The 14,002-nt window shown below is 35.9% G+C and overlaps 1 protein-coding gene across 1 annotated transcript; it reads left to right on the top strand.

Annotated features, from left to right (window-relative positions):
- The first annotated feature begins 8,029 nt into the window (after window positions 1-8,029).
- On the top strand, window positions 8,030-13,757 carry LOC135155721 (uncharacterized). The gene has a single exon (XM_064105779.1). The coding sequence runs from the start codon at window positions 11,024-11,026 to the stop codon at window positions 11,975-11,977; it is 954 nt and encodes a 317-aa protein (XP_063961849.1). The 5' UTR covers window positions 8,030-11,023; the 3' UTR covers window positions 11,978-13,757.
- Window positions 13,758-14,002: the final 245 nt, after the last annotated feature.

The following is a 14,002-nucleotide window of genomic DNA, read 5'->3' on the forward strand; positions in this document are numbered from 1 at the left end:
ACTACAGTATCTATCTATCTGTTAATCTTCTCTGTCTCTCTCATTCTTTATCTATCTATCTCTCTCTATCTCTCTCCCTCTATCTATCTATCTATCTATCTATCTATCTATCCATCTGTCTTGTTTTCTCTCTTTCTCTTTTTCCGTCCATATATATATATATCTATCTATCTATAACAACTCTCCATCTCTCAAGTTCTCTCCCCCATCTATCTATCTATCTATCTATCTTTTATCTATTTATCTATCTATGTAACTACAGTATCTATCTATCTGTTAATTTATCTATCTTCTCTGTCTCTCTCATTCTTTATCTATCTATCTATCTATCTATCTATCTAACATGTACCTATCTCTCAAATTATCTCTCTCTCTCCCCCCCTCTATCTATCTATCCGTCTGTCTGTCTTTCTCTATTTCTCTCTATCTATCTATTTATCTAGCTATCTATGTAACTACAGTTTCTATTTATCTGTTAATTTATCTATCTTCTCTGTCTCTCTCATTCTTTATCTATCTATCTAACATCTATATATCTATCAGATTCTCTATCTCTCTCTCTCTCTCTCTCTATTTATCCATCTGTCTGTCTGTCTTTTTTTTCTCTCTCTCTATTTCTCTTTATCCGTCCATATATCTATCTATCTATCTATCTATCTATCTATCTATCTATCTATCTATAACATCTCTCCATCTCTCAAGTTCTCTCCCCCATCTATCTATCTATTTATCCATCTCTCTGTCTTTCTCCCTCTCTCTCTACTTCTATCTATCTATTTATCTATCTATCTATCTATCTATCTATCTATCTATCTATCTATCTATCTATCTATCTATCTATCTATCTATCTATCTATCTATCTAGCTATCTATATATCTATGTCTCTATCTATTTATCAGTCTTCTATATCTATCTTTCGGCATCTAAGTGTATCAATCCATCAAACTTCAATTTTCTTTCTATGTATCTGTTTATTTTTATTTTGTCTGTCATTCTATTCATTTAGTTGATAATTTATATTTAGAAAAAAAAACTTTTTCATAACTTTTCATAAAAAAAACGTAACTGCAAAAGCATGTTCGGATTTTACTCATATGACTGCTCTCTGTACATGAAGTGCCGAGGAACTCTATGCTCTGGGGGGCGTTTCATCAATATTTTCGTCCGACAAGTTGTCAGATCTGACAACTTTCCTGGATTCTGATTGGTTGAGAAGCACTGTTACTGTAGTAACTGTCGGATAAAATAGGACTTGTCGGATAAAACGTCCGACAAGTCCTTTCATGAAACGCTCCCCAGATCAGTAACTGTGCAGATTGCATCCGGTGGCTGCAACCAGCGACGTGTGTAGACTCTTCACTAGTCGCTTTGTGGCTATTTTTGCGGAAAATGCCTTCGCCAGGGTGTAAAACGGAAACGCGCGACCCGCGCCATCATATACAGTACTAGTCTAGTTCTAGACGATATTAAACGAATATTTTTTGCACCGATATATACGTTCTATTCCGTGCGTACGCCCAGCCGAGTGTGCGCGCAAAACCGAGAACCTGTTCCTCGGAGTACAGGTTCTCGGTTTTGCGCGCACACTCGGCTGGGCGTACGCACGGAATAGAACGTATATATCGGTGCAAATAAATTCGTTTAATATCGTCTAGAACTAGACTAATACAGTACCGGCGGCGGTACTGCACTCTGATTGGCTGGAAGTTGGATTGAGCTTGTTGATGGGGTAAGAGAGGGGGTGGGGAAAGAGGTGTGTTTATGGGGGAGGGGGATGATATAGGTAAACAGAGATGCCAACCGGTACGGAATATTAATCAGATAAGAAATTACAATGTGAATAACCACACGGCTGAGCCAAATGTTTTCTTACGAGACAAAACATGTTAACAAAAGTTTTTCGCTCAGTCATTCAATCGGAAAGTAAACACTGAATTTACATTAGAACATATTCCACACTGAAGCCATTATGTGTGAGTGTGTGTGTGGGGGGGGGGGGGTTGCGCGCGTTTTTTAAATTTCTTTATTTCATATATTATATTTCTTTCTGTGAAGTGGAAAAATGAATAGTTTAATTGATTTATAGATTTATGTATAGTTTATTAGTTACTTGGCCACACTCTAAAAATGCTGTTTGAAATTTTAAGCATGTTGTTTAAAGGGATGGTCCAGGCTGGAAATATTTATATCTCAATAAATAGAGTAAAATACACAAAGCAAAATGCTGGAAATTCTATCATTATTCCGGTGAAACAGTTCTAGGCATGTCTTTATGAATATTCATTAGATGGGCTGATGATGTCATATCCCCCACTTGTTCTTTTGTATTTTATTATATGAAATCAGGTTTATTTCAAATTTTTCTATCAAGAACTATAACAATTGGATTTACAAGTGATTGAGTGCATTAGTTATTCATTGCTGCAATTTATTTCATCATAATGGAAACACATCATTTACAAATGTATGAAAAATGAAACATTTATAATTTCATGTAATAACATAAGAAAAAGAAAAGTGGGTATGTGACATCATCAGCCCACCTAATGAATATTCATGACAATGTGCATATAACTGTTTTCATAAAATATTGATAAACTTTAAAATTCAATAACTTCGTTATTTGTTATCCGATTTTGATGAAATTTTCAGCATTTTGCTCTGTGAATTTTATGTTATGTAGTCATTTTAGATATAAATATTTTCAGCCCGGACCATCCCTTTAAGCCAATCAATCTAACAACTATTGTTTAAAGTTTTAAAAAGTTGTTTAAAAAGTTTAAACAATTACAAAAAAGTTTAAACAACTTGTTGTTAGAGTGACAGACTTAAACAATGTGCTATTTTTTTACTGTGCATGCGTCTTGAACTTGCCCCACAAAAGGGTTTTTTTGTTAAGCCTTAACAATTTTCATTTGCTTTAATAAACTATATCTCAGTTGAACAGAGAGATATTGTCAGAAAATTGGTATAATTTAAAAGTTAAATATATACTCTATCATGTCTGAAAAAATGAGCACAATAGCACGTATATTCGCGACACAGCGATTGAGAGAACAAAAAATGGCAAGAGTGGTTGGGGGGAGGTACACACAAAGTCTGTTTCATATTTTAAACATGAATAACTTTGGTATACAGGGGGCTAGATATTTAAGTCTGGTCTCATTTTAAAGCTTGAAGTTAGTATAATAATGCAACATCCTTAACATTTAATCTCAATTAAGTAATTTTAATTAGCAGTAGTCATTTAAAAAACCCTAAAATTCTACATAAAAAACACTAAAAATTCATGCATAGGAACAATTTATGACGTGATTTTCGGCTGAATGGAGACATATTATAAAATCGGTTCCATTTGAAAGCTGAGTATAAGCTGTATTAGGGGTGATAGTATTTAATTTAAATATATGCATATCAATTTGGGTCAAAATTACTCTGATGAAATTATTGAATCTCCTTGAGTTATATATCATTTGAAATTTCTTAAGCAATACAAATCTGATAACTAATTAATGGTATGGGTAAAGAGAAAACAAATATGCATGTCTGATAGAAAATATATTGTGGGTCCTAAAAATTTAAACATTTTAATTAATAAAATTTCACCAGTTCACCCTACTTCATTTTTAATACAATTTTTGGAATCCTCATGGAATCCTCTTTCAGAAAAGGTATACTTTTGTATGGATAGGGTGAATATTTTCAAAGTTACGACAATTTTTATACCAATAGGTGCTCTATCATGAGATTTGTGCAACATAACACAAATGGGGCGAGTTCAAGACGCATGGCCACTTATTATATACTGGTACCTTAGCGATTCATTTATGAAGTTATTAGTCAGTTTATGTTTGTATTTCACTGTTATTTGTAAATGCCACTGAAAGAATAACAATAAAAACATTTTAAAGCAAAAAAAAACATACTGTGTATTCTGGAAAGTATATGCAGACAGATCCGTGGCAGAAAATTTGATGGAAGAGAGAATGGAAGAGAGGAGACTCGAGAGAGATATGGGGGGGGGGGGCGGGGGTCATAGTAAAGGGCAGATAGAAAGGGAAGGGGGTTGATTGTTTGAGGTTTAACAACACTATCAACACAATGTGTCAAAAGTGTCTGTATATTAATCTGTAAAGTTGTACTAAATCATGGTGGGATTTACTTTCTTAATGTTATATAATCTATGAACGAGTTAAACAAGTAAATGGACGAAATAAAAGAGGGGGATTACTTCACCGGAGAGGGAGGGGAGTAGAGAAGGGAGGGGGGGGGGGTTAAATTGGCTGATAAATGATTTTATGGAAGAGTGATGGGGCATAAGAGAATAATGTGAGGTATAAAAATATTAAAAACTGCATTTTCCCACAATTTCTTATCACTTCACTCTCTCATTACAATTTTAAGGGAGACCACACACAGTAATCCAAACTACAAATGCCTTTCTTTGTTTTAGTTCCCTCAGTTTTATGCTATATCTTCCCTCTGACAGGGTGCTACATAAGCACTTGCCCAATTGCCCAGGGCAAGTAAAAGTTAGAGTCAGGCGAGTGTTTTGAAGTAAAGAACACCACTCCTTGCCCGAATTGGGCAAGCAAAATTCTCAGAGTAGAATTACCAAAATTAGGGTCGATAAGATTTATCAACCCTAAATTTGGTCATGGCGGGCAAGATAAAATCACTTTGGAAAAGAAATGCATAACAAGGTACATCAGCTCATGTCATAACATAAAAAAAGGTAAATGGTTTGTAATCCCACAAAACTTTCTTTTAAGAGGTAAAACTTTTTTTTTTCAAGGATTTTTTCAGGCAAGTGAAAGATTTTCGGGCAAGTATATTCCAATTGTATAAAATTTACTTGCCCGACAGGGCAAGTGCTTCTAAAAAGTTATGTAGCACCCTGCCTGTAACTTTACATCTTCTTCTGCACAAGTTCTGTAATCTCTTTCCCTTCTTACCACACCCCTGCTCTTTCCTGATACACCATATCTCTACAGTCTCTCTAATACTACTACACAATAGTATTCTTTCATTACTTTTCTCTTCTTGAAATCGCTTCAAACTCCCATTTGAAGCCATTTTAATATGGTTACAAGAAGCTTATTTCTTAATAAAAGAAACTTTATATTTTCTATTAGGAAAATAAAGATCTATAACATTTATCCATGGAAAACACAAATTCAATATAATATTTTTTGAAATTTATTAGCAAATCTTAATCTTACAACTGGACCAGAATCGCCTTTCAAAGTAATTTAATAGGTAGTGAGTACTGCATCATTGTAATGCATAGAAATAACAATGCTCGCCTAACTGGTATGCTCTGAACTCATTCCCATCATGTAATCAGTTCCATATAGTAATCAGGCCTAGAAAGCATTTTAAACTTTTATCATAAATTAACACACTTTCATGTAGGAATAAGTGAGCATTACAGACTTTGCCATTCACACTAAAATGTGAAACATGACGAAAACCTTTCATTTGAAAACACTATACCCCAGTTTCCCTCAATCAATTCTCTTCTCCAAGTACGACAAACCATAACTGCCCCAAGCAAGCAATTTAAGTATCAAAACACCTGTTTCTTGACCTCGGTCCGAAGATAACACAACAGCCCGAGCAAAGCATGCCGTCATTTTAATTCACTTACTTTCCTTATTTCGAGGTCGATTTTCTTCGTTCGAACTTGAAAATGGACTAACATTGGATTTCTGAATACAATATGCATTTGAAAACGTGATTAAATATCGAATACAATAATTTCATTCCGAAGGTCCTACTACAGGCAGAGAAGTCTTACGTAATAGCACAGCTGTTGTTTATCATTTCGTCCTTGGCTCAACGCTCATAATCTGGCCTGTGGAGGTAAAATTGAGACAGCGGGGATTACCTCGCCTAGCGGGATTGATCAGGCGGGTGTTTCATAAAGCTGTTCGTAAATAAAGAGCGACTGGTGATCCTGTCTTGCGGTAAATGGGACACACCATTGGCGAAGATCTAGCGCGCGAGAAAGGATCACCAGTCGTTCTTAAAGTCGCTCTTAACTTACGAGCAGCTTTATGAAACGGCCCCCTGGGCTTGGAAATGATTTTGGGATTTACAAACGCAAAATGGGGTATAGAACCGCAGTTTGCAATCTGAACTGCGGTCTTTCTCCAAACGGGGGTTTGACGTAATGAGTTGATAGCCAGCCATGATAGGTCAATGTACATATGTATTTTGGTTGTTTAACAATTCTGTCTGTAAATTATACGATGCAACCAAAATATGTTCTTGGGTGATAAATAAAAACTGAATTTTCATCAGCAATAGTTAAAATATGAACTTTGAATAAAAATTTCATTAGGGTTACATTAAACTCTTTACCACCTTGTATAGAAGTATTACATTTAGAAAATGAATGTTTTTAGGACAATATTCCATTAAAAGTACATGCACAAGTTGGAAGAATTTCATCCTCAATACAAAACCAAATTATCAACTGTATGATGCAATAACATTTTTTTTTCATTTGAAGTGATACAATACAGTCACATTCTGAGCAAAAAAATAGATATAAATTTTTCTCAATTGCAATTTATTGCGAAACTTCCGACAGATCTAGGATTAAAATTTGCTATTGATAATAATTTTCTTGCACTGCCCTGTTAAAGCCATCATTGTAAATCCAAATTCAATTATTTACGACATCAAAACTGCATGGGTATATACATGTGTATATTGGATGACCGAGTATCATAAACTCTGGATAGTGTGAAACATCAAATAACATAGCATTTATACACCTTTACCATTGGTACAGACAATGCAAACACATAGAAATGTGCCTATACTACAATTTGGTGACATATACTGATCATGCATGTATTAAGAGGGATATTTTGAAAAGTTACAAAAGTGTTTATTTTATATAATATTCAAAGGCAAAACAGCAAAAAATATAAATATGAATGACAATCTGCAACACTATGATCTGCCTTAAAGTTGCATGTGAATGGCCCATTGTTTGAGTCAAAAGGCGACACAATGATCTCTTCCCTGATGTAAGCTTTGTGTTATACATGTAATTGATTGTATAAATCAATGTATACAAACAGTTTAGACAGTACAATTTATATTGTAATGTAGTGATTGTTTAAATCACTACATACATAGTCTAGACAGCATAATGTATATACCTTCTTCTCAAGAACCATCCCTTTGAACCCCCTTCTAAGAACCCTTATTCATTAATTTAATCCACGCCAATAAAACACTTATAGTTATTGTTTCAAACAACCCCTAATCAGAGAACAAAGAACTGCCTTCCCCTTCCCAATAATTAACCCCCCCCTTTGTCCTATACCCAAACCCTTGGATTATAATTTGTGTTGAAGCTTGAATATATAATGGGTGCACACCCAAGGGTTGAGGGTTAGAAAAGTTGAGATCATCACAGAGTTAAGATCTACATCTACATTGCGATATTCTTGACAACTCTAGATGTGATACTGACTGGAAGTTGATTATTAAGTACATGGAACATTCCTGTGTTATCATTGATGCTCCCAACTAGAAATAGACGGTCCCAACTGTTGCAGGGTTCGTACGGTATGGGCGGCCAATAGGGCCAAAATTAACAGTTCGAGAAATATATATACACTCTTAAAAATAAACTAAAATGCAGAAATATATCTAAAAATATAGAAATTGACAGAATCAAAGATTAGTGCAGAAATAAGGACAAACACAAAAACAAGACAATCGCAAAAAATAATAAATGATAAAAAAATACAGAGATATCCATATAATTGAACACAATCACAGAAATATAGGTTCATACAGAAATAGAGAAAGTTTGAAAAATGTAAAAACATCCACAGAATTAAATACAACTTCAGAAATATAGACAACCGCAGAAATAAAGACAACTTGAGGAAAAATAGACTCCACAGAAATAAAGACATTTTCAGAAATATAGACAGCCAGAGTAATAAAGACAACCTCATAAATATAGACAACCTCAGAACTAAAGAAAACTTCAGAACCCTTTTTCCTGTTATTTTTTGCCGTAATTATAGAAAAGGCATGTCCAAAAGCACAAGGGTTTTCATATTGTGACAAAATTTAGGTTTAATTCCTTGATTTGTTTCATATTTAACCATATAAATGTCCATAAATCACAATGGCCTTTCCAATTATTTTTAAAAAATCTTTCATTGTTGTTGATTTCCTTGAGATCCCAAACCATCAATGGACATTCATGTTCTGCATTGGATAAAAAAATACACTTGAATGAAATTTACTTGGGTTCTTTGGATATTCTGCTGAAGGGAATAAAGTGAATACTATTAGTTATTATATACCTCATATTAAGATTCTTATCACGGATTGGTCAAAAGTACGTCATGTGACCAGGTGTAGATCCACCTATTATTATCTGATGGTTTTTACTTTCTATCCATTGAAAAGTAGGTCAAATGATCGAATGGTGAAACCTGTGGATAGTAGGGCAAAACCCTTGCACCAAGATGAAACCCCTCCACACACAGTGCATGTAGAAGACTTTTCTTTATTTATACTAGATATGGTCAAGGTCTAGATAACTATTTATGGTCTAGACTAGAAGTTAGTATTTTTAGCTGCAACATTATTAATGAAGTATATAAAACAAACATCGACTGCTCTATATTCGGATGTTGGAAACATCATTCCCTCCGTGCTTTTCACACCGGCCCTTCTATCACCTCTTGCCTTGGCCAAGGCCTCGAAGGGCTGGTATGAAAAGCACATCGGAGAGTGAAATTTCCACCGAGCATCCTCATGAGCAGTCAATATTTGTGTACTCCCTGCTTGTTCATGAAATATGGGCAAATATCTGCGGCTCCGGCCTCATGGAATATGGCACTAGACCATTGATATTTCTCGTATTTCATAACAATAAGCAGGGGGGGTAACAATTTTATCTTTTTAAGTGTAGGTCTACATAAATTCTGTAGTATAATCTCATTGGTAAAGTTACGATGGAAACTTTTGTATTTTTTCCATGTTGTACGGACATTGCCCTTTTCCAATTTTCGAAAATCGGTTATAATATTCTTATATAGAGTCGGATTTTTTTCTAATTGGTGTACAGACACCTATGACAACCTTAGTCACTGACTTGTAACATTTGAATGAGGAGATACACATTTTCTAAAGATTTAAGGCCATTTTATTACAAGATATTCCCAAAAATGAATAATTAAAAAAAAGGTTTTCACTGAGAGTGACCCGAAAATGGCAAAAATCTAATTATATGGGCGAAAAAACTTAACTTTCCCAACATTTTAGATACCTGGCTATAACTTTAAAGAATTAAGGAAGAGTGCTAATGAATCTCAATTTTCAGCATTTTTTCATGTTCTGGCATGGAATTGCCCAATCCATATTTTTCAAACTTTGGTCGATTTACACAATTTAACACTTTTCTTCTTACAGCGGGCAATCAACACGCCAATGGAAAAGAGGAGGAAGAAATATTGACACTCGAACATATCGTGAGATTCGTAACTGGATTGTCCAACAAACCAGTGTGTGGGTGGCAGCCGCCACTGAGTGTAGCATTTGTCAGACAGGACATGTCAACAGTGGGCATCAAGGCATCCACCTGCTCCCATGAATTGCATCTTCCTATTCCTCAGAATCATACACAATCGCTACCACCCAGGAATGTTTTCTTTTCGCTATTCTGCGCATCCTTCCCTGATGAGTTTTTTGGAAAGGATTAATCCTTGCACCATCACAATCCAGTCCGAAGAAAGCCCCTAAAAAAATCCCCTCCCCAAGTAGGGATTATAGATGCTGCCAAAACATTCCATGTTGATAACTCATTTTGAATATTTTGATAGACATGTATTACAAAACATAGTAATACAGTATAGTTTTATGAAACCTAATTTGTAACGTTTATTGCATTTCAATATGTTTTAAGCATGCCTACTATGAATGGGCTTAGCGCTGAGAGGCAGCTTGCACAACCTTCTCTGAATTCATCTGAATTTTACTATATTTCTTCTTATTGGATGAGTGTTCTTTTTCAAGTGTCAAATTATTATGTGCCATAGATTCAACTAGACCAACATTGAGCATTTCTGGTGCTGTTTTGATGATCTTTTTTCAAATTTGATTTTTGGCTTTCTTACTGTGTGTACTATTAGGTAAGGCAGACATCTTATCATGTACTTCATTCAAGGTATGTAGTCATTCAAGTAGTGTTTAAGATCCTGACATGAATGGAATGTTGGAGCAGCTAAATGATTACAATGAAGCTGCACAGTCTACTATTGTTGGTTATATTGTCATTCAGTGTCTGTGACCAGATCCTAATTCTAAAGAGATTAGGTTCAGTCTTTGTGGGAGCACTGAATGGTTGTCAGGAGGGCATGTGAAGTGCAAGTATATTGGAAAGCCTGTTAACTACTATAGTAATTCTTGTGCTACTGTAGCACCCCTTTGGTGTACTACATAATATTTCCAGCTTATGTATGATTTCTTTATTTCAAACATATATCTTGTTAGCTCTGATATGAATTCTTAAGTATCTTCATCATGTATTACTTCTATGTTTCATTTCTTAAGAATATAAAATATATATTCTTCCTTCAAACTTGTATCAAATTCACATACCTTCAGTGTATGTGTTATAAATCATAGGGTTTGCTGCTTGCAGACCCTATAACACTCTTTTGTCTTTATATTAACCTGTCTGAGCTAAACAATGGATGCTCAGATTACTTCAAGTTTAATGGGCCTTTGTGCTCTAGACTTAAGACACCCTCTTTGTCTGAGAAGAATTTCCCTCCAAATTCTGTTTTGCACTCACCCCTATAGTGGACTGAACTAGTCCATTATTTGTATAGGTTAGTTTCAGATTTTAATATTATATGTTTTATTTTATAAATTTTGACATATAATGAGATGTCTTATTTCAAGTATTATGTTTTATATTATATTGTTGCATTTACAAATACATAAATATTTGTGGAGTTTAGTCAAGTAGAAATGACCATTCAGGGTCATTCAGGAAGAACAGTTCAGAATATTGACTCCTCTCAATCTCGCCTGCCCCGACTTGGCCTGTTTTCTGGCAAGGAGCCAGTCAAGCAGGGTGAGGTTGATTGGGAGACATTCTATGATGTGGCGAAAGAGATTGCCGCTATGCCCAGCCTAGACGAGCAATCTAAACGCTGTGAGATCGTAACTCGTCTTGTCCTGCCTGCCAAGGATTTTGCTAAGCAGGTTGCATCCACTGCACCCGCCCTAGATTTGCTCTCCTTCTTGGATAGCATATATGGGAGGGTGCAAAATAACAACCTGCTGTTGCAAGAGTTCATGGGCATGGTCCAGGACAAGCAGGAGAAACCTTCCGATTTCCTTAAGCGCCTTCAACTCAAGGCCAGTAGGCTTGTAGAAATTGGGGAGTTTTCTCCTGAGACTGCAGCCCAAAAGCTGCTTGATAAGTTTAAGTTAGGCTGCCACGATGAGTATATTATCACCGTGACCAACCTACATAACCAAATTATTGCACCCCCTTTTCCGAAATTAATCAGCATAGTAAGAGAGGCCGAGGCAACAAGGAATGCCAAAATAGCCCAATATAAACCAAACCCAAAGTCAGCACATAGTTATGTACAACAATTCGAGAATATGAACTTATTTCACACAGGGAACCCAAAAGAGGCCCAATCTAAGCATGATAAATCACAGAAAAATTCGAGCAAACAAGCATCTGCCAATAAACCTAAGTCTAATAATTCCACTACCCGTTCTAAATCAGCCCCTCGATGCCCAGTTCGGGTATTAGTTTGTTTCAAGTGTGGGGACTTCGACCACAAGGAAACTGATTGCCCAAACCCTCCCAATGAGGAACGAAAAAATCGGAATCTCGCCCGTAGAAAAGAAATCATTGCTGCGTGGGATTCAATGAATTCACACAACGACTCTCCAAACGAATAGAGACCCCTGTTGTTGGGCGGCCGGGTGGTCAAATTGATGGTAAACATCCTAAGAATGTCCGTATGTTTTCTAATCAAGAATTATTTAGTGTAAGTAGTACAGTAGTCTACCTGCAGGCTTAGTTGGTGAGCCGTGTGAAACCAGTTGTGTAGTGGACAACATTCCTACCACTTGTCTTTTAGACAGTGGAAGTGTTGTCACCACTATACAAAGGGGTTTCTATAACCAACATTTGAGAGATACTCATCCATTAGAGAAGCTTTCAAATACCTCTCTACGTATTGAGGGTGCGAATGGACAGCCAGTCCTATATGACGGTTTTAAATTTGTCCCAATCACCCTTCCAAAAGAGGTTGCTGGGATAGAAACCTCTGTAGATGTGTTAGCCATTATTGTTTCTAGTCAGACATCTTGCCCTTCCCCTATGTCATAGGTACCAATGTGTTCAAAGGCCTTGCCAAGGCCTGTAGAGCACATCTGGGTTCTCGGCTCTTATCCAGTAAGGATATTTCACCTGCAGTATATGCTTGCTATCAGAAGGCGATTCATGAGGAGAAGATGGGTGATCCCATCACTGGTCAAGTAGGCAAGGTGCGGTGCAGGTTGCCCCACCCTATTACACTTGAGCCATCTCAGATGCTTGAGGTAAATGGCTTTCTATATACCTCTTTGCCTAAGGGCAAGCATGATGTTCTAATACATGAGGTGGAGGGTATACCAGGACTCCAGGTGGTGAATTCCATTAATAAGGTACGAGGGAAGAAGGCCAATGTGAGACTTACCGTCGGTAATAGTTCTCATGCACCTATCACAATCCACAATAAGCAGACAATTGCTATTGCCTGTACATTTATGTGGAGTAGGTCAGTTTCTCAGGTGTGCGATAATTTGAAGCAAATGTTTACTGCTAAGGCTGAAGAATCACAACCCAATGTGACTGTGCCTTGCTATTTCACATCATCACCTCAGAATGTAAATGATGATGATGAAGATAGCACTTCTGATTATGACATTGGGATGTTCCACAAGAATTTGCAAATTCACTGAGGCAGCAATTAGATCAGTTAGATGGTTTGTTTTCTAAACATGACCTTGACCTTGGTTGTGCTCAGGGCGTGGAGCACAGTATCAACCTATCTGACAAGACTCGGTGGAATGCACGAGCACGTCCCATTCCACAGAGCATATCATAATCCTATCATAATCCTGTTAATCATGTATATGTATATATATATATTATATGTGACCAGCCACCCCAAAACCAACAATAAATCGCCCAAAGTGAATTTTGAGATTTTAATCTAGTTTGAAAAAGCACAGCCATAGCTTTAAAATGATATATAATTTGTCTAAATTGATCAACAATAACCCACTCAAATACTTGATTGAATGCAGAAGAAACAAAGCATGAGCTTCAGAAAAAAAAGGAGAAAATGTTTGAAGATTGCGTTCACTCAAGCATGAGATGTGCACACTGCAATTTCAATTAAACTTCCAAGCAGTCCACAAAAACTAGTGTCAAAGAAACTCTTGTACCTTGTCTTCTAATCGAGTTTACAATTTGAAACTTTTACAGCATAAAGAGTATACTTCTTCAAATAAGCTAATTTTAAAATTTTGGCTTTTTGAAGAACAATTTACTATTTTGACTATTACACAGAACCTTCTCTGGCGACTTATTGGTGGTTTGGGGGTAGCTGGTTACATATAATGTAAATATGCTTTATTAATAATAAAGGAATAATTATTTTTTCCCTTCAAATCAAGATAGTGTACAAAATTTATTTGCAAGTCTTTACAGTAGTTAAGTTGGTAATATACCGTAATTGCTGAATGCTTTAAATATGTTTAGTTGAATACCCAGTAGACCGACAGGTAGGGAATAAATACTAAAGATATATACTTTCCTTCTATCATTTGTATTTATTTCTAATTAAGATCTTTCCACTGCATGTTTGTCTTATCTAACAATCCTCTCCCTATCCCAAAATATGTCGGTGCTACACAATGATGCAGAATCTGGAA

Source organism: Lytechinus pictus, chromosome 10 (assembly GCF_037042905.1).
Source record: "Lytechinus pictus isolate F3 Inbred chromosome 10, Lp3.0, whole genome shotgun sequence".
NCBI classification, from domain to species: Eukaryota; Metazoa; Echinodermata; class Echinoidea; order Temnopleuroida; family Toxopneustidae; genus Lytechinus; species Lytechinus pictus.